This window comes from Anthonomus grandis, chromosome 1 (genome assembly GCF_022605725.1).
Source record: "Anthonomus grandis grandis chromosome 1, icAntGran1.3, whole genome shotgun sequence".
In the NCBI taxonomy this organism is placed as follows: domain Eukaryota; kingdom Metazoa; phylum Arthropoda; class Insecta; order Coleoptera; family Curculionidae; genus Anthonomus; species Anthonomus grandis.
The window spans coordinates 39,575,643-39,598,403 of record NC_065546.1 but is presented as its reverse complement, the minus strand read 5'-3'; the positions used below and the strand labels follow the sequence as shown (position 1 = coordinate 39,598,403).

Genomic DNA, 22,761 nt, shown 5'->3' with positions numbered 1-22,761 from the left:
AAACGCACAAAAAGATTTCCTCTGCAAAAATTCTAGTTTATCCCTCGGTTTATCGGTAATTTTAACTTCAGTAGAGATTGATAAATTTTATGCAGTATATTACGACGAAGGTTGGTATGTTGGAAAAATATTAAGATATATTGATGGCAATGCCGATAATTCCATGATAGACATGACATTTTAAAGATAAATGAAACGAAAACGATATGAGTTTAAATGGCCTGGGAAACAAGACATATCAAATGTAGAAATACAATATATTTTTTTCGGAACTATATTCATAGAGGAAAATGAACTGAATATTTTCCACATTGGTGAAGATGTCTTAAAGCAGATTAATATTAGTTACAAAAAGAAACAGCAAACTTGTTTAGATATTAGTTAGTTTTAAATGTTTGTTTACCTGTTATATTTTACCTCGTAAGGGCACTATTTAAAAATAAAAAAAATTAGTTTTTCGAATGCGTCTTATTTTATGAAAATCCATCCCAAATCATAAAGGTATTGCTTAATAAGTAGTGTTTATGCTAAATATCTAGTTAAAAACTAAATAAAAAACAGACTATATTAAACAAAATTATCAATTACTTGGTTTATTAAGGTTTTATTTTGGATTTATGCGGATGTATGGGGATTTATAGAAAGTTATGGAGATTTATGGGGATTTATCGGGATTTATGGAATTTTTAGAGGGATTTACAAGAATCTATGGTGATTTAATGGGATTTAATAGCCAAAAAGGAATTATGGTGTACAACATTCTGGGCAGATATTTACCCCTCGTTGCATCCACAAACGCGTCAACCATCAAGACACTGCTGCTATGGTGCCAGAGCGAGACCTAGTATTTACTTTTACTAGGACAGGTTGATGATCGCCTCTTGGTATCGGTGACCTTCTTTAGTTTTTCCGTCTTAGCGGGGGTACAACTAGCGCTAATAAAATATTTCTTTAATTTCCTATAAAAAGTACCCCATTAAAAGTAAAACATGGAGTAAGATATACAATGTTAATTTTATTAGGGCTTGGATCTATGAGATTTCTTTTGATCAGCTCTCTCTCTCCAGAAAATTTCAATAACGCTGATACTGCACTGAGAAAAATGGCCTTACTACAAACTTTAGTTAAAGGTATTCTAGTTGGTATACCCACTTTACACGCAGCCCTAACCAAATTCTCGTGTAACAATAACGAAGCTGGTCTAGTTAAACGTTATTTATTACTGGCTACGCGGTATGTAAGTTAACCCAACCATTTTATTAGTAAATTTATAAAATTAACTAGATTCCTAGTAATGGTTACAGTAAAGTCATGTTAAGCAATTCTATATGCAAACTTAGTTATAACGCACAAATTACGTAGTAAAACTTATTAAAATATCTAGTAACAGTAACTAAATCCTTATAGTGAGTCCATGCAATCATGCAAATTTTATATTTCCCGCGCAGTCATTGTTGTCAATTGTCATTTCAGAATTCCGCTTCCACCTGTCCGTCCGCCATGATTGATAGAGGATCAAAACGTGGTCGTGTCGGCGTTTTTGTTCCTTCTTTTCCTTTTATTTCTCTTCTCGAGGAGTGTGCTGGTGTCGCAATTGTTGTGCGTTATGAAATGTGATCTTAATTTTATACTTTAATTTGTAATGGATGATAATAAATTTGAAAACCATTTAAAGGCCTGCAGGCTGCAAGATTTTTTTCAAGCTTTTCGAGGTAGGTAACCATTTTTATAGTACCTAGTTATTTATGAAATTATGCTTTCTAATGACCACAACTGAAAGAAATGTGTATGGCTGCCCTAGACAGATAATATATTTAGGTATCTAACTATTTACTAGGAATTCATTAATCCCATAAAATATTACTTTTTCTTCATTTTATAAATTTTAAAGTAAATTTTAAAACAACATCCTAAGTTTTTCAGCTCTAATTACTTACATTAACAGAGATATTCCAGGTGTTGCTTGTTTGTAATTAATCCAATGAAACTTGTAATCTGTGGCAAAGCCCACTCTCTTTATTTTTACTAAACCCATAATATTACAAGGGATTGATTAATTTTTTATGGACACCACAAAAAATAGCTTTAGAAAATTACTTTAACATTTTTTCATTCCATTATAACTTTAAGTATGCTAATTATTCTTCATTAATTCTAGATCCAGCACTCCAACAAATCACTTTGTTACCATATCTTTTTCGAACTGTAAATGTGAAAAGTTCGAGAAAAGGTTTGCACTGGAGGCCATCTAGATCAGAACTCTTAGAAATTTTCTTCTTTACCATCATGTCATCCCACATGTTCGTTAAACTTTACCATTACTTACCTCAGTGAAATATTCATGCCATTTGCAAAAATGTTCTAAAATGCAATTACGAAAAAAAAAACGATTAAAAAATTTCAATATTTTTTATTTATTTTTGGGTCGAATTAAATGACTCAGCCATCCCTAAAAGTGAAATCCCTTGGTCAGGGCTCTCTTTTTTATAATACCAGTGCTTGAGAAAATATTTACAAATAATACTTGATGAATTATTGATTCCTGTAGATATTAGATGTATAACCTTTTATTAAAAACAGTAATAATTTATGTCGAATCATGGATTTATTTCATTAAAGCAGTTTTATTAGCAGTTTTATTATTTCAGAATTTCAATGAATTAGAGCAATGCATCAAACAAAGGCAAGAAAAACTGAAACGCTATGGAACAATATTACAGCCCCTTGCAGTAGTTGTATAAGGTGCAGGGAAGGAAGATTTTAACATTGTGGTTGAGGTACAAAGTTGATACAGCTCTAAGGACTCTTGAGTTATTATTTTAGCTTTTTAATTCTATGGATATTGACTATCCTGCGGAAAGTAAACATATCGGGATTTTTATTCAACAGATACTATTTAATTTAAAATCCGAAAGGAAAAACCCATCTGAGGCTGCTCTAGGAAACATAAAATATTACTTACAACTATAATGGTTGGTACAAACCTAAAGAAGAATAAACTTTTTGGATTCATTTAGTAAAAGTTTTTTTTTTCTAGACTAATTTAACAAATAATAATGCCAGTTTGCTTCATCTGCAGCTCATCTTTTTCAAAACTTAGTGCCCTTTTTACCTATTTATCTATTGTTTATATTAAACAAAAAAATTATAGATATTGTAAAGAAAATAGTTGCATTAGACATTTCACAAGCCAAAAAAGTTTTAAGAAACATTTAAAGATTCATGAACCTCAACATTTCAGTTCAAGTGTGGGCAGTTTAAGTAACCAAAAAAAATAGGTTTAAAGATCAGTTAATTGGGAATTATCATAATATTGACATACTGATTTTTTAAAAGAATTTATATTATCATTAATAAACAATAATGTTTCATTCATAACAAAGTTGTATGCACAAAATTCTTCTTGTCGTAGAGACATTCAAAATGTTGTCAGTTATGTTACAGTATTACTTAATAACCCTATGAACATCTTTAAAAAATTTGTATTCACAGAACTTTGTGAGAAATATGGCATAAGTGCAAAAATTGTTTAGCAAAGTAATATCAGTTAAACTTGTAACTATTCAAAGTTATTTCACCAGAATGATATTATTGCAGTTGAGGAATTGAGAGGGATCACATTTAAGAAAATTAAATTTATTTTGATTATTGAGCTGAAGGAAATATATTTTGTTTGTATTAATATAGTTCTTTCAGAATTTCATGAGCATTTGTTTTCTTTTGAAATTAAATTTAGTGAGGAAGAGAGTTGTTGTTGTTTGATCAGTTAGCCATTTTTGATGCTTTATGTGCAATTAGCAGGAATAATAAGACTTATTTGACGTACTGATCAGCAAAAACAATTTATTCTTCTTTATATTTTGTAATAATTTGTATTTTGTTGTTATATTTGTTTTAAATGGGTTTCTTAAATAATACATGAAATTAAAGAATTCCAACTTAATAAGTATAGTATATATGCTAGTATTTTCTTACCATATCAGGTATATGTAAAAGAATATTTGGACTATTATTTATTTCATGTTTTAACAGTGTATACATTAATTAGTAAAAAACAATTAATTAATTTGTTACTGAATAATTAAAAATAAAAAGTTATTATTTTAAATGTGTATTTTAATACTTTTATTTCCACTATTGTGCTTTATAAACAAGTCGATATTTAAAATAAATTAAAACCTTGTATTTCCAAAAAGAAAGTGTACTTAATATAGATATATGTCATATTTTTTGAAGAATAAAACTTTTTTGCATATTTTCTTCACCAGAATACTTTATCAAATCATTGGAATTGAAATTTGGAAAAGATTTTTAGTTTGTATCTGTAGTTTGTATTGTAATGGCTAAGAGTTACTGTGATTATGAAGCCAATTCAACTAAATACTTTATTAAAATTGATTTGATTACAATGTCAGCATACCTAGAAATCTATTATTACCATTATAATAATTATAGTAACCATTACTATATGGCTAGTTAGTACTACTAAAGATTTGGTAACCAGTCTGGTGGTCTGCAGGAAGTGGTAGTAATGATTATTAGATAGCTTAGTTAGCTCTACTAATAATCAGGTAACCACGACCAGAATCTCAGACAGGATATATGGCGCTTATTAAGGGTTACCAAATATCTTAATCAGCCTTATTAAATGTCAACTAATCATAACTAGTAGCCATTAAAGTATATACAATATGTGTTAATAATTACAAGGAAACCAGTAAGTATTACTTTTTATTTTTATATCATTAACTAGATCATCAAAGTTAACGGAACTAAAGTTTAAGTTAGCGCCTATTTTACTTAAGTTCCTAGTTATGAGGATCGAGTTTTTATTAATGGTTACTAGAAATTTTTCTCGGTGTGCTGACATTACGCTACAATACATAATTATTTAAACATTTGTTTTGTCATAAGTTTTCACATAAAACATTTAGTGAATTTATCTATAATGTTTGCAATTTTTTAATTTCATTTCATGCTCATGTCAGAGCAATTCCTGTGCTGACTAAGGTTTAGAGAGTTGGTCACCCAGAATTGATCAGAATGAATTTGCTATAACTTCATTTTTTTTTAAAGATTATTCCTATTTTGTGTAGGTAAATATTTGTGTTTTAATTAAGTTTTTTTATTATTTATTATAAGAGATCAACAAACATGTATATACCGTGTAAGTTATTTATGTTATACTTTAATAAGTTGCTTTCATTTTCAAATAGTTTATTTAGTTTTGAAGATAGGTATATGGTTTTTTTAGATAATACTCTTTAGTAGAATTTTTTATTAGATTTCAAAATTTGTTTAATTTTTCATTAGGAAACAGAAACAAGTCCATATTAATATATATTGTTAGTAAAATACGGATACTATTAACCTAATGGTATGTCTTTAGATGCATAATAAGAAAATAAAATAAACATCTTCACAATCTTCTCCAATTTGCTTTTTTCCGGAAAATAATCAATGAAGTAGAGAAAAACAACGTTTATTTCCATTTTGAAATTGGTGCTATATGGAGTATACTATTTTTAACTGATTATTAATTCGTTTTGATATGCAAAAAAATCTAATCAAAAAGGATCTTTAGATATTGCTTTATATTAAATTAAAAAATCATGAGATTTTTTATTATTTAAATTTGATTATTCGCCTTATTTTGGCCATGCCTTTCGACCCATTGGACCAAATTAGCAGCTTTGTTTTGGTTCCGATTTTGGGATGATTCTAGAACTGCGCAGAACTCGTTGCGCCGTAAAGTAAAATCCGGAATCGCTCCCGTTTCAACTCTGCATGGTATGGAACCCGAACGCTTGACGCACTGACAGTAAACAGCTGATTCTGATTGTTTATTTACTAAACACAACTTGTTTTTAAATTTTGAATATTGCTTATTGCTTTGGTTTTGGACCCTTTTAAAACTTTTTTAAACATTAGGACTGGAATAAAAATGTCAATAGATTTTAAAAAAAAATCGATAATTATAACATTATAATAATAACAATAGATAACTCTTATGTTAAATGAAATCTATCTACAAGAAAAACAATAAACATTAAAAAAGCATAAAAAATAACTTATTTACTTCTTCTTCTTCTTCTTCTTCTTCCTCTTCTTCTTCTCAAATTTGGTGAAGTCGAGTAAAATTGTAAGGATATATTTTTTGCGTATGTGCTTGAATGCGTTACTGCCTGATTCTGAATTGATCCCTACTCTCGAGCAGGGATTTTTGGACGATTCTAGAACAATTCTGAACCGGTCCAAAAAAAAACCAAAACACCAAACTTTCAATTCGGAATCAATTCTAATTTAACCAAAACGCATCAAACAATCTGCGCATGTGCAAAACAATTCTAGGACGATTCTAACAGGAACCAAAACAAAGCTATCATGTCAAACTGTCAAGTTAGTTACAATAGTTTCCGTGGATTAACCAGAGGCCACTAGTAGATTTGTCAGAAAAATATCAGTTTGTATGCAACCACCTCTCTATTCTTTCACCACTCTATACATTGTGTTTTGTGCATTCAATTTTCAAATTCAAGTTTGTGACACGTCAGTTTTGACGTGTTCTGTCAAAAAAAATATATTCGAGGTTATGTTATAAGAAAAAATTATTTAGTTTTTTGTGATTTTTTTGGTAAAACTAGTCCAGGATGACCAGGAGGTAAGAGTTTTGAGGGCTCAATAGCCATTCATCTTTTGGACAAATGCAAAACTGTAGTTTCAGTTGATGTGCTTTGAAAAAATGAGTCAGCCTTAGTCTGGAGTACCTCTCTACCGTTATTAAGTACCGGCCTTCTTTTTATCTTTTTTTGTGTGAAAACCTTCATTAATGGTCTTATTTAAATTAAATTTTTAAAGCCTTTAAACCTACATATACTCCATACCTTAACCCTCAGCTACTATCAAGCAATTGTAAGTACACTCGTACTATCGACAGGTCCCCAGGACCCACTACATGAAAAAAATGCAAAAAATCTTAATTTTTATTACCAAAAATAGTAAAACAAACCTACTAGCATAAAAAAATAACAAATCTACTTATCTAAACATTTAGGACAAATTTTTTTGCAACACTGATTACAAATCGATGTTTTGCAAACATCACAATTAATGGCTGTCTTTCTGTCGTTTTTGGCGGGACAAATGCTACATCTTTTCCGTTTGCTCTTGAATGTAGGTTCTGTGACTACCTTTTCAAGTGGAATTTCAATGTGCAAAATATGAGCTATAAGATTGCGGATTTTCAAGGGCATTTTAGGGTTGTCCATTCTAGAACGCAAGTGTTCATCAATTAACAGCATTCCAAGTTGTTTGATGAAGTTAAATTGTGGAATTTCTTCACTACCTTTTGAAAATTGGTATATTACCCGAGAATTGACACTGGCAATATTTAAAAGGGCATGAAAAATGGCTACTGGCCACCGATTTGTTCTTCTCAATGTTGAGTTTAATGCACACTTTGCATCTAAAGCATCTACTCCTGATTTTGTTTTGTTATAGAAATGAATGATGTCTGGCTTTAGTGTATCCTGGTTTATTGAAGAGGTGTGGAGCATGCTGGAAAGTAAAATGACACTTTTTCCTTTTTTTGGTATGAGAGAGACATGAATGAACAGTGAAGAACAGTACGTGTGAGTTCGTGAATGAACAGTTCTGTTCTTATGAGGCAAAAATTCAGGAGGTATGGCTCTTTTATTTTTCTTTAATGACCCAACATATGTCAATTTTTTGTCTTTAAGTGCTTCAAGAAGTTCAACTGAGCTATACCAGTTGTCCACAGTTATATTTCTTTTAGTGCCTTCAGTACACTGCACTAGTCGTAAAACAATTCTTGTTGGATTAGATAGCTTAGATTTCAGTTCAAAGGTTTTTATTTCAGCACCGGAATATATTTCTGCATTCACCATATAATGAGTCTTTGCATCTGCCAAAATTTGAACTTGCCATATTTGGCCAGTTTGTTGGGAATAAACATTTGAAACGAACATCTACCCCGAAACCGTATTAGCATCTCATCAACTGTTAGATAATATCCGGGGCTAAAGGATAACTTTGTAAGAATTTCTTACAAATTCATCAAAAAGCTCTGATATTGCAGCCAATTTATTTGTTTTAATCCTTTCTTTTCTAGAGGTAACATCATCAAACCTGACACAACTTAATAGAAATGAAAACTGAGCAAAAATGCTCTCATTTCGGATAAGGTGGTATCATTTGTAAATGCAGGTCTACATTTTTTTTTTTTGAATATGGGTATCTTCGAAACTTTCGATATTTTTCTCAACACATACCTATTTTTATATTAGTATAAGTAACTACTTTTCTCAGCATATCATCAGTTAGCAGTAAAGCCAAGCCTCGTGGGGTGTTGACGGAGGATCATTTTGAGCAGTCCCTCTAAGTCAGTAATTATTAAATTATGAGCTGCCGTGCGCTCCCTTATAATTGGCGTTTTTGACCATGTGGTGAAATCTTTCCCATACCAAGCATTTCTAATTGGAAGCTCTTCTTCGTCCGAGTCTGAAATCTCTTGCTCACTGGCAGTGTTGTGGTCACTGAAAATTTCCTCGTCATCATGCAGGTCACTCTGATCGGCAAAGGTCTCTAGTTCTTCCAATATAGTAACTTCGTTCAAAACCGTATTATTCGATTCATCCTCCTGGTCAAAATTTTCATCCACAGCATCTTCTTCCCAAAACGGCTCGTCGTTTAAAATTTCTTCTAACTGTTTCTTTGACAAACCTTGTGAACTGCACGCCATTATACTGAAAATAAATAAATTTTATGTGATACTAATTTATTCTGGATGAAGAATCTATGAAAGGAAGACATATGGTGCAAAAAAAGCACATGCTTACGAATTCATATTATTATACCATATTCTTTTACTATTTACGCTCCCTGTATATAGATCCTATTACATGGCCCATCCATATAAATATTATCAAATCCATCATTCATTGCTTTATACAAAAAAAAACCTAAACAACCTAGAGAGTCCAGAACACCCCGTATATGAAAAACTTGAAATAACTATGTAGGTTAGTGTAATAGTTTTGAGCCAATTTTTTAACCCTTATCACCTACCTTTAAAAAAAAAATCACCTACCTGTACAATATTCAAACACTGAAAAAATAACACCTTGTTCTGACACAAACTAGGAGATAAGTTATTAAAACTGTTCACAAATTCACTACTGACGGGTCCTGAGGACCCAGTCGACCGACCTACTGCTCAGCATCGCTAAATCTGACTGACGCGTGTTTACTTGCATCTTGCATTGGGAAACAATTTATATAGTAGGAGAGTACAGGGACGGACAACCCGCAAAAATAAAATTCCTAAGAAATATGACAAAATAAAAAACTTGTTGGGTCCTCAGGACCCATCGATAGTAGCTGAGGGTTAGGGGTCTAATCTAGGGCTACCTATCTATATACTGTTTTTTTACTCTATATTAATAATATAACAACATTTATAAAAAATATTCCCTTCTCGCTGTATGCGGAAAAAGCAGTGTGGATTGCCTTATTTTTTAAAATTATATAAATAATATTGTTAAATGGTCTTAGGATAATGAATGGGCTTTATTTTAATATTAGCAAATATTTTGTTCTTACCTATACTAGAAAGCCATCTCAAATAACTTCTCCCAACTCTATGAACAATAGTACAGGACCTAAGCATCCATGAAAATGTATTACAGAATGGCTATGAAAAGGTCACATAATCTCTTGAATAAGCTTAACTGAATAAGCCATGTGTGAAAAGTGTTGTTGGTTGTCAATCACAAACCCCCCATAATTATGTTTTAACAAATATTTTTTACATATGAATGAAATTTAGGTTTTATAATATACACTCGCCGGCACAAAATTCCGCCACCCTGAAATATTGGCCAAGTTTAATGTTTTATAAATTTTTTATTTTTTATCAGATTGTCACGATTTTGCCATCAGTTTTTAGATACATTTGTTGTGATTTTTTAAAATCATTTTGTAAAGTAGAATTTTTCAATTAGGCTATATTATACGGGAGTAATAAAAATAAAAAATTTGCAGCTCGCAGCAGAAATGAGATAATGGAATGAATCAAAAATCGAAATATTTAGAATACATCAAAGATTACAAGGAACAGTATGTAAAGAGAATTATCCACCTTAATTTTCCTACAGGGTCTTTTGAAATTACGAGAAAAAACAACAGTTTGTTTTACTCCTGTATAATATAGCATAATCGAAAAATGCTACTTTACAAAATGATTTAAAAAAATCACAACAAATGTATCTAAAAACTGATGGCAAAATCGTGAGAATCTGATAAAAAATAAAAAATTTATAAAACGTCAAACTTGGCCAATATTTCAGGGCGGCGGAATTTTATGCCGGCGAGTATATATCTAAATTTCAACTCAGTTGAAAAAGTTTGGGTATCTTTTAAGGGTATGGCCTAAGTAAAAAATGTTTTATTTGAAGGTTTTCTAAACTATACAAATCTTCTTTAAGGCGTGTATGACACTTATTAAAGTACTTCTGGACTATCTATTTTAAGATATTGGTTAACAGCTCAAACAAGTCCCAAATAAATTTTTTTGAATTGCTGCATTTAGAAGTGGATATCAGAAGTACAAATCATTCTACCAGTGGGTGAGGGATAGTCTAAATTTGCCTACACTACAATCAAGAAGAATTCTACTAGATTTATATTTCCTTCATCAGGATTATACATTTATATTTTATAAATCAGATATTCTGAACCACCTGGCTGTGATATTTTGGGATCATTAAAGGGCATGTTTGTAACAGTTTGAGATTTGGTGTAGTAGGCATGGAGCATCGAGGACTTTGAAGAGAGTGATTGGTTTAAATAGAAGGGTTTTGTTGCTAAGCAAATAGAAACTTTTTTTGTTTAAAAGGCAGTAAAGATTATGCTAAGACTTATTGCAGAATAGTATTTGGTTTTGGACTTAATTTTATTTTATATAATCAGACTTTCTGTTCCCTCTATATGGACTTTTCTCACTAAATGGGTCTTTCTGCAGGTTATTACCATTGCCTTCGTCTTCTCAATACTTCCACATTCAGATCCACTTGGAGATATCACCATATATGTTGTTGCATTCTCATAAAGGAAGTTGTTTTTGTAGGATGCAAAAAGCATCTATAGTCTACAGAGCTTTACTTCCATCTTACTTTTCTTGTTAGGTGGAGGGGTTTTTAGGGATATAGGATTGATAAATATGGAATAGGGTATAGGAGAATCGTAAGGGAGTCTTGCACAATTTGCTCCATAATTTGGCTTGGATTTATTCATTTTAAGCTGCAGTTTCTAGTCTTTAAGGAATATAATTAATTTAACTAAGTTGAGGGATCATTTATTTATTTATCTATTATTATAGAAATAAATATAGTAAAAAACATCAAGTTTAGTGAAAAGTACCACTCAATATAAATATATCACTCTATATCATATCACTCAAAATTATAGTAAGCAATAAGTACATCATTTAACACAAATTATTAACAATACTATGATTGAAGAAAGAACAATTTACAAAATTTATCTTAGTTTTTGCTTAAAAGTAAGTACTCTATTTATTTGTCCTAGCAGGTCATTAGCACTAAAAACCACTCTTGTAGTTAGTTCATTCATGCCATAATTAGTGTGGTGAAATGGGTTCACACAGTTTTGAACTGCATGATATTTTGAGAAGGAATTTTATGTTTAAAAAGTTACAACTGAGGACAGTCAATAAAAGCATTTATTACTTTATGTAGAAAACAAATCTAGTAGAAGTCTTCTTGATTGTAGTGTGAATTTAGACAATCCCTCACCCACTGATGGTTGTATTTATCGCTGTGATATCCACTTCTAAATGCAGCAATTCTCAAAAATTTATTTTGGACTTTTTGGAGGTGCTCAAAATGGTCCATATTTCAAAATTGGTCTAACAAGGGAGCAATAAACCCAAACACCTTCATTGCTCTATTATGTTACATGATTGATGTGATCCTCAACTGATAATATTGAATCCATCCAGATTCCCAAGTCTAAAACTCCTGTTTTAGAGCAAATTGGAAGATTATTTATTAACGAAATAAGCTGTATAGGTTTTCTCTGCCTTGAAAAAGTAATTTTATGGCATTGCAGATCTTTTTTTAGAAGAGCAGCATGAATCAAAGACTCAATATTTCAAAAAGATTTTAATATTTCTCTGGAATTTTTATAATTTTTCGCCAAATAAATGAAGAAGAGACAAAACAAGGCAGGGCCACAATGGGAACCTTTTGATATCCCTGATGGCACACATTTTATCAGATAATGATCCTGCAAGATTGACCACTTGAGTTCTCCCTCTGTGATATCTAAAGCTTTCATTTTCCCTAAGAGGATCCCATAATTGACCTGATCAAAACCCTTCATACCTGATCCTATTATACTAGGCCTTCATGCCCAATCCCTCTTTGACATGAATGTTTATCATGAAGGTTATGTGCCTTCTGTTTAGGGCAATCCTGGAAAAAGACTAATCCTGTTTTGGGGCATAATTATTTTTTTTCTCAGGTCAGGGAGGAGAATGTCAGCCGCCATCTTCCAGAATAAAGAAAGAGTTAGGGCTTATATGTTTAAGGTCTATAAATGTGTGGTTTGTGGGACTTATAGGCTGGTTAACGTCAACGGGAGGAGCTTATGATGCATGCTTAAAGTTTTTTTTATTACAGTAATGGCCAAAAGTAGATAGACAAATGGTTTTTTAAAAAAATCAAAGGAAATAAAAATTCTATAATAAAGATATTTATTTATTTATTTATTTATTTATTTATTAATGGAATCCATTTACAAAAGTATTACATAGCATACCCATACAAACATATATATTTAGAAACATTATATACAAAACTATCTATAAATCAGTGTAAGGTGTAGATGAGTTAATTAATTAAAGCCCCTATGAAATAATATTCTTTAACTGCCCCTTAAAAGATGTTATCCTAGAGTCAAAAAAGTTTATCTGTCCTGACAGACCATTAGCACTTCGAGCCATTTGTGTAATTGGCTCATTAATGCCATAATTGGTATGGTGGAATGGGACTGAAAATATTTCTGATTGTCTATTCAATCTGGAAGGCACCCTAAGTTTAAAAAGAGACAATAACTCGGGACAATCTATAGTAGCATTTAAAACCTTATGCATAAAACATAAGTCGAGTAATGTTCTTCGTGACTCCAATGTGGGTAAGTTCAGGTTATCCCTGACCTACTGATAGTAATACTCCTGTCTCCTGTAACCACATCTAAAAGCCGCCACCCTTAAAAATGTATTTTGAGTTTTTTCAATCTGCTCAATGTAGCAGTTATATGACGGGGACCACACAATTGAGCCATACTCCAAGATGGGCCTAATAAGAGAGCAATAAAGTAATCTAAAAGTAAACAAAGACAAATCAGTTGTAGACCGTTGGATAAAACCCAGCATTTTCATTGCCCTACCAGTCACCTGATTGATGTGACTTTTAAAAGACAACCTGTAGTCAATAAATATTCCTAAGTCAGAAACCTCTGTTTTGACACCAATTGCTACATTATTTATTTTATAAAGAAAAGCAATAGGGTTTCTTTGCTTAGAAAAAGTAATCTTATGGCACTTATTGATATTAAGGGACATTCTATTCAAGTGGAACCAATCAAAGAATAAATTGAGGTCTTTTTGCAGGAGCACAGCATCAGAAAGGGATGTGTTAAGCCTAAATAGTTTCACATCATCAGCAAACATTACCACACGACAATTTTCAAGTTTCTAAACTAAATCAATCAAAAAGAGGCAAAACAAAACAGGGCCCGAGTGAGAGCCCTGTGGCACCCCAGATGGTACCAAAATTTTAGAGGAACATGTACCTCCAAGATTAACAATCTGGGTTCTACCTCTGATGAATCCCGAGATCCACTGAAGAAGAGGCCCCACAATACCTAAAGCCCTAAGCTTCTGCAAGAGTACCCCATGGTTAACTCGATCAAAAGCCTTGGAAAAATCTGTATATATTGAGTCAACCTGAAGTCCCTTCTCCAAGAAGCGGTAGAGGTAGTTGACATACAGCACCAAATTAGCATCAGTAGATCTGCCTTTTATAAATCCAAATTGCTCAGGATTAAATAAAGATTTAAAACTCCAGGCAATCCTATGACTGACCAGGCAGTCAAGCAGCTTTGGCAACTCAGATTGGTTACACACAGCCCGATAATTGGAAATTTCATTTCTACTACCAGATTTAAAAATGGGTTTTAGAAAACTTCTCTTCCAGAGAGTGGGATAAGAACCAGTACCTAGAGATTTGTTAAAAATGAACAGTATTGGTTTCGTAAGAACACAAACACATTTCTTTAGGAAGAATGGTCTGGTCCAGAGCAGAGCTTATTCTTTGAGAAAGTAATAACCTCATAAACATCCTGTGTTGACAGAGTTAAAGTGCTCAGACAAATTGATTTATCAAAATCAAAAGATGGTATGTCATTGACTTGCTCATCCGAATAGACAGATGAAAAGTATTCTGCAAACATATCCGCAGTATCCGAGATATTCATACTAATCCTGTTATTTTATGTCATTCTGGAGGGAAGACTAAAACCAGTTCTTTTATTTTGAATATATGACCAGAAGTACCTTGGATTGCCAGCGAGATTCATTTCCACCTTATTAATATATTGTTAATAGCACAACTCTCTTAAGTACTCACATTGTTGTCTCAACAATACAAATTCATCATAATCCTGCTGTTGACCACTAATTTTAAACTTTTTGTGAATTTGTTTCTTTCTTATGATCAAACTGCGAAGCTCTGAAGAAAACCAAGATGGAAAAGAAGAACTTTTGTACCTCTTTAGAGGAATAAACCTTTCCATTGAGGAGTAGATCACATTATAGAAAATTGAAACTATGACATCAATAGATGTCTCTTCCAAAAACAATTGATTCCAGTCTATCCCAGCAAGACCATCGTTAATTGCTATGTAATCTCCCTTACCAAAATCATAAAAATATTCCTCATATATCATATCATCAGAATTTTCTGCACAACAAAGGTCGAAACTAATTGCTGTATGGTGTAAGCTATTCTCAAAAATTTTATTTAAGTATATTATGGACAACATAAACATGTATAAAAATAATAAAACATTCTTTAGAAACAATCACCTAATTTGGTAAATAATAAGAAATAACTAAATATACACTGGACAAAAGTAGATAGACAAATTTAAAAAATAACCAATACTCTTTTTTTTTTCAAAGTATTTTTTTTTAATTACAAACTAAACCATCTACAATATTAGTATTTTGTAAAATACCCATTATTGTCTATTACAGCCTGACATCTATGTGGCATTGATTCAATAAGATTATCTATGAGTTTAAAACCAATATTTTTCCATTTCTGTTGCAACCGCTCAAATAATTCACCTTTATTTGAATAGTTTGTATCCCTAATGTCACAATCTACAATTTCCCATAAATTTTCGATGGGATTAAGATCGGGTGACTGGGATGGCCATTTTAAAACTGGTATTTTTTCTTCTTCGAAAAATTGCTTCATAATTTTGGAGGAATACTTCGGGTCATTATCTTGCTGGAATTGGAATCTCAATGGTAAATTGTCTTCGACATAGGGCAACATAACATCTCCGAGAATATCCCTGTATATATACATAAACCTGTCCATTATGCTCTCTATGCGATGTAACGGGCCCATTCTATAACCTGAGAAGCAACCCCAAACCATCACTGATCCACCTCCATGCTTAACTGTGGGTTTTGTATACTTGGGATTCAAACGCTGGCCAGAAGGACATCTAACATATTGAATTCCATCGGAATTAAACAAATTAAACTTCGATTCGTCGCTCCAGCAAACACGTTTCCATTCATGCTTTGTCCAGTGTATATGCTGACGGGCAAATTCCAATCGGGCTATAAGCGATTCTTTTTTGAAAGCAATGGTTTTTTTGCTGGCCTACATGCAAATAGATTCTCTTCTACCAACCTTCGTCTTACAGTCCTTGAGGAGACATTACAAATCCCTAGAGCTTGTAATTCTATCTGAATTTGACGAGAAGTCATGAAAGGGTTATTCTGGCTAATTTGTTTTAATTTGCGTACAGCTGTAATGTCCATTTTTTTGGTCAACCAGATTTATTTTTTGGCTCTAATGATCCTGTCCTTTCATATCTCTTGGTAATTGCCCAAACAGCTTTTCTTTTAACATCAAATCTACGAGCAATATCAATTTGACGGTCACCCGCGCGATATGCATTAATAATGCGTTGTCTTAAATCAAGAGAGAATCTAATTCTGCGTGGCATGTTGCACCTTGAGTTAAAGAGAAGCAATACTATACTAATTTTATTTTATAAATATCTAGACAAAAAAATCATTCCAAAATTGTTTTTGTCTATCTACTTTTGACCAGCTATATTTATATTATTGCTTTATCTGATAGCAAGCAAAATATTTAACTGAATTTTATTGGTATCTTTTTATAGACCGCCTTACAAATAATAATAATTTAAAATCTAGGGGACATGTAGGTAAATCTTTAAACAATTATATGAAAATAATACTTTGTGTATCTACTTTTGGTCACTACTGTATATCTTCCTTAAAATCCACATTGTTATCTGGATGCTCATTTAGCTTAAATTGTTCAAGGCAGTCTCCCTGTGGTGTCATTTACACTTTTACGAAACATAATATAATTTTCAGGGTGATTGTACCCCTTTTGGCCCTTTCACTGTTAACAACTATTTTGGCTGTTGACAAGAACAACTTTAAAACATGTGAACAAAGCAGCTTTTGCAGGTAACTTACACTTTTCCTTGAAATTACAATACATAAAATAATGTTTATTCTTAATTTAAGACGCTTAAGAAAATATGAGCAAAATAAGAGCCCATACTACTTGGATCTCTCCACATTAGAGCTAGATAATAATGGCTTCAGTGCATCTCTCAAAAATTCTGAACTAGAGGCTGCTAATTTGAAGCTTACTTTAACAGCTATTGCAGGAAATATATTCAAAGTAACTGTGGATGAAGTACAGGGACTTCATCCAAGATACAAACCACAGTTTAGTTTGAATGGAGAGCCACAGGCTGCTAAGTATAAATAGATCTTTGAAGTTTTATACAATTTTTTAATGTTTTTGTTTAATTTTAGACTGGAAATCTTGGGTAGGAGCTCAGAATCTATATCAGTAAAGGCTGGAGATGCTAAAGCAGTTATTACTGCTAAGCCCTTAAAGTTGGAGTTCTACCACAAAGAGCATTTGGTTTCTGTGGTGAATGGAAAGGGCTTATTTGGCTTTGAACATTATAGAACTAAACCTGCTGATGGGTAAGAAATTGAGTCATCCATTATAGTGTAATATATTGTAAAACAAGAAATTTAATTTCATTTTATTTGTTTTGATAATTACTTTTCCATAGAGAGAAAGATCCGCAAATTCAAGATGATCCAGGGGCGTGGGAGGAAAACTTCAAAAGCCATCATGATAGCAAACCTAAAGGGCCTTCTGCTATTGGTAATATATCAGATTAATAATTATTAATTTTACTTCATTTTCGAGTATTATTATTTTATAGCCAAAATATCTTAACATTTTCTAAGATGAAATAATAATGTGATGAAAATCTTTTATTCTTCAATATAGATAAAACTAGCTTAAACTTTAAGTTAAGGCAAACAGATCAGCTATTGTTTTAGGATTGATTAATAATTGGAAGTTAATAACAGGTACCATAATATCAGATAAAATTATTACTTATTCCAAGAAATTAATTTTGTAAGAACTTCCTAATTTATTGTACTAAGTATTAAGATCTATAACCATCTTTTCAATTATATTAAAATTTAAACTCTGATATGCTTCTAATATCACACTTTTTAATGCGTCATAACAACTATCATAACACTTCTTAATGATATGAGTGATAACTTCTATGACATAATATGCTACCATGAATTAAGACGAATAAAGTCTATTTTAAATTAAAGTTAATTTTTTTGATATCCTACAGCTGCTGATTTCAATTTCCCGGGAGCCCGAAGGGTGTATGGTTTGCCAGAGCATGGAGACCGTTTGGCGCTTAGGACCACTGGTTCAGGTGGATTGGATCCCTACAGGTAAGAAATATCTCTATTTTTGATTTTTTGAAGCAAAATATTTTTTTTATTGGATTGTAGGCTATACAATTTGGATGTATTTGAATATGAAATGGACAGTACTATGGCAATCTATGGTGGAATACCTGTGGTCTATGCTGTCAGGTAGGCTTAACCTATTTTAATACTAATATATTTGATATAAATTGCAATAGGGTAAATTATTTATTATAAATGCCCTAAAGGTATAGGATTACTTTAAACGTTTTTGTGCCTCAATCTATTGCCAATTTTACACTTCATCAATGTTATCACTTATTCAATTGCTTAACTAGATCAATGATTTTTTTTAATATGAAATGTCTAAAAAGAAAATATGATGACATGCACCTTTAATCATAAAAAATCAATAATTCATGTTCGTTCATTTGATATGTTCACTTCAGATTGCAAGATCTGATTTTATTAATATTAAGGTACACGTTTAATCAAGAATTTAATTCTTTATTACCCCCACCTTCGTTATGGCTTGCAAAAATTATGTTTAATAATCCCTTTTTGTGTAAACCCCAAAAAGGGATTATTAAACATAATTTTTGTGTTTCAAAAAAAGGCAGTTAGATACCTATGTTCCGCTGGGTTAAGAGATTCTTGTAAACCTCTCTTTATATCTCAAAAAATCCTAACTCTTTTTTCTCTTTTTATCTTAGAAACAGCTACTCTTATTCATAAATGTCCTAAACCTCCCTCTAACACTGGTCATATGACTCGCCAGGTTAACGATTTTCCCTTACCAATCCCTACATCCTCCCTCACCAAGAACTCACTTATATACCTTAGCAAAAAAATTTACAACCATGTTCCTCTATGTATCAGACAAATTTTAGAAGTTAAGAGATTCAAAAAGGAATTAAAATCACTTTTATTATCCAGGGCATATTATAGCCTTGACGATTTTTTTAATGATACCTTTTAACCTGTGCTCTGACATCATTTTAGTGTTTTAGTTTTGTTTCCTGTTAAATAATTTAATTTACTTCTTCTAAATTCTGTTTTATTGACAGCTTTACTTATTTTTTAATGAAATTTATCAAAAAGATCCTTTTTTTTTCTCACTCTGTTTTGTTATGATTAATTTTGTTAATGTGTGTAAATTTTATGGTAAAGTGTTTTAGATGTTATTTTTGTTTGAAATTTGAAATTTGAAGTGAATTTGGAATTTTTTAGCTTTTAGGATGCTTGTACACAAGATTTTGTTGTCTTACGTAATATAGCACATTTTCTTTCTTTCTTTCTTTCTTTCTTTCTTTCTTTCTTTTTTTCTTCTATTAAAACAAGTTTTCCTTTTTATAATTTTAATGCCTTGTAGCAATAAGTTTTTAGAACTGTATAAGTATCATCCTTATATTTCATAAGATATACAAATAGTTTGCTAATTTAATTTTAGATACACTTGGTTTATTAAAGGTTATCTTTTGGCTATTGCAGTTTCGAGTTATTTCTGTGTACCAACAAAATAATTAATTATTTTTGGTTTTTCAGCTGGTATTTTCAGTTTTTAACAGCCAAAAATCTTTACGAAAATTTGTCTTCTTTTATTGTCTCGTATTCACAGTTATACTAGCCTTGACTGGTGATATTACACCACTGAAGAAAAACTACCAAGGCAATAGTTTCCAAAGAACTTTGAAAGGTGAGAAATTTCAGACTTGTTTGCAGATTTTTTTCCAAATAGGCTGATATCAGGAGAATCAACAGTTAATAGGACTGTAACAAACATTTGAGCAAAAGGGCACTGTAGTAAATTTTTGCGAATGTGAGGCAAACAATGAACGAAAGAATCATCAAAGGCAAGAAAACGAAGAAAATGATAGAGGTTTTTTTAAATGTGGAAGAAAATGAAGGAAAAATAAGTACAAGAAATCTTGATAAGTACAAGAGATCATGGGCATTGATTATACAAGTGCGTTTCGGGATTTAAAAAAACAAAAATATTTCTCGTACAAATATGAAAGGCATCAGGAGCTTAGAGCTGGAGATGAATTACAGTGGCGGGAATTCTGTTTGAATATGATGGAAAGGGCAAACATGGATAAATATTTTATAAGAAATATTTGCTTAACAGATGAATGCGCTTTTACTTTGAACAATGAACCTAACGTTCAAAATTATCGGTATTGGGATAAAGGAAATCAGCATAGATTTGTAACAATATGAACTCAGTATCCACAGAAAGTTAATATTTTGGCCAGGGATTTTCGGACACCACATTTTAGGACCATCCTTTCTCAATGGAAATTTAAAAGCAAATTATTATTAAGAACTACTTGAGGAACAAATTTTGCTGAATTTAAATGATCTTGCCGGGGAAAATCAAGAGGTTTAGTATCAAATGGATGGTTGCCCGGCGCATATTACGCTTGTTCGGAAATATCTAAGTAACGCTTTCAATGGGAATGTTATTGGCCTGCGACATATAATAAATTGGACACCAAGGTCTCCTGACCTCTCTCCCAACGATTTTTTTCTGTGGGGCCATTTAAAAAATATAATTTACAAGGATAAGAATTATCCAAATCTCGAAGAGTTAAAAAATGCGATTTCGATGGAAAGTAACAAAATTTCAGTTTATCAATTAGCAAATGTTACAAATGAGTTTTACGACCATTTGGGTCATCGCTTAGCGGCTTATGGAGGAATATTTGAACATTTGTTATAACATTTTTTTTAAGTTAATATTTTCAGTTTAATAAATTACTTTTGATAAAAAAGTAAAGTCTTAAAGTTTACAAGTTTTTTTTTAAATATTTTATGGTTTATATTATTATAATTTAATTAACACCACAATTTTATTATGACAACTCTACTTGGAAATTTACGCTTACCTAACTTTCTCACCTTGAGTGATACCTGTAAGTACGGGGCGACAAAAAAAAGACAACATTTTCACCAAGATTTTCGCCAATAACTTCTAAACGGGCAAACCTACAAAATAAAAAGTTATCTTGTTGGTTGCAGATTTTAGTGCTCCTTAAAGTACTCTAACATATTTTTCTTTAAAATAATTAGGAGAGCCAATATTTGACCCTATTAAAATTTAGATGGGATTTCCTGTGTCCCGCCTGGCAGTGCAACACCCTGTATAGTTTAAACAATATAGGACCTAGAACAGTTCCCTGCGGCACTCCTATCCTCTTTATTTATTTTGGTGTATTGTATTTACTGAGAGAGATAATTACTAAAATTTTCAATTAAAAGCTTTATAAACCCTATTTATCAAGTATCTTATAAACAATATTTTATGTGAAACAGCGTCAAATGTCTTTGATAAGTCTAGGAATACCGCAGTGCACCTTTCCCCTCTATCAAGATGCTTAGAACCATCAACTGACAGCAGAAATATGTTTCTTTCTTAAATAAGGTAATCTTTCTCGTAAACTTTTTTTCAAAAATTTGAAATTATGCTGTAATTATGTAATTGTGTCTGTAAATATGCAATTTTTAACTTGATTTGTTACTTGATAGTGCTTACCACTGAAATGACTAGGTACTTGCCCAGTTTAATTAATTATGTACAAGCTGAGATTTGGTTATTTTAGAGGAGATATTACCTTTACCCGATAAGCAATAATTATTTTTTAGCAAATTTGTTATAATTCCCAAATATTTACTTTTTCTTACTTCACCGGTTTCTCTCTTACCTACTTATTTCACCTACAACAGTTTTTCTTAAAAGGTGATCTACTTGTATTTGTTACAGAAAAGTAAGATTATTTTTTCATGTTTATGCTGAGTATTTGAATACATAATAAATTATAAATAATAATATAAAATTAAATGTACATTCTTTTATATATTTATATCGAAATCCAAAAATTTACAAACTTTGCTATCAAATACCCTTCAACATTCACTTGACAGTCTAACTAGAGGGTGCCCTATTGAACCAAACAAAGACCAATAATAATAACAAAAATAATACATATCACGTAAATTACCTTATAAGACGCAAAAAAATAAGATAAATACATATATTATATATTTAATAAGAAAAAAAATATATTGACAGACAAAAGAAGAAGTAAAAAAAGAACATTTCTACCGAATCAGAGACATTACAAGAAAAGGTGACTAATTTTTTAACCCTCTCAATTTGGAATTTACTTTTTTTATTCCCGCCATAAGTATAATCCTTATAAATCAAATGAATAAGTACAAAAACTTCACATAATTGCCTAATTCATGGCTTATACAGGATGTGCCGCGAGGTAAGGTACCAAATTATGTCACGTGTTCTTTAGGTAAATTCGAATCGAAAATGTCCTATGAACCGCAAATGCGTCCCTACCAAGATATGATTTTTTAAAATTTAGAATTATAGTACCCAAAAGTACAATGCCATAATAATGATCTCTAGTATGACGTTCGATCAGCATTAAGTAACATATTGTTTTTTTTTTTGTTTCTGCCATATATACTTCTTGCGTTTGTTATTATAGCAGTTGCGTCAGTTTGACAGAAATTTGCACCAATTAATGTCATGTTACAAATACGCAGACATGCTGCTAGTATACTGAATTAGTAGAGCAGCAGTGGTTGAATACCGCCGC

The 22,761-nt window shown here is 31.4% G+C and overlaps 1 protein-coding gene and 1 long non-coding RNA gene across 2 annotated transcripts in view; both read left to right on the top strand.

Annotated features, from left to right (window-relative positions):
• Window positions 1-1,210: 1,210 nt before the first annotated feature.
• LOC126750336 (uncharacterized) lies at window positions 1,211-4,108 on the top strand. The gene is made up of 2 exons (XR_007665687.1): window positions 1,211-1,712; window positions 2,649-4,108. It is a non-coding gene; the product is annotated as an uncharacterized LOC126750336 (long non-coding RNA).
• A 2,391-nt stretch (window positions 4,109-6,499) lies between these two features.
• LOC126750246 (neutral alpha-glucosidase AB) overlaps window positions 6,500-22,761 on the top strand; it is a 57,208-nt gene continuing 40,946 nt past the window's right edge. The window contains exons 1-7 of the mRNA XM_050459801.1: window positions 6,500-6,661; window positions 16,754-16,849; window positions 16,910-17,149; window positions 17,207-17,383; window positions 17,476-17,570; window positions 18,067-18,172; window positions 18,233-18,316. Coding sequence (XP_050315758.1) covers window positions 6,651-6,661; window positions 16,754-16,849; window positions 16,910-17,149; window positions 17,207-17,383; window positions 17,476-17,570; window positions 18,067-18,172; window positions 18,233-18,316 — 809 coding nt within the window. The 5' untranslated portion in view covers window positions 6,500-6,650. The remainder of the gene's footprint in view (window positions 6,662-16,753; window positions 16,850-16,909; window positions 17,150-17,206; window positions 17,384-17,475; window positions 17,571-18,066; window positions 18,173-18,232; window positions 18,317-22,761) is intronic.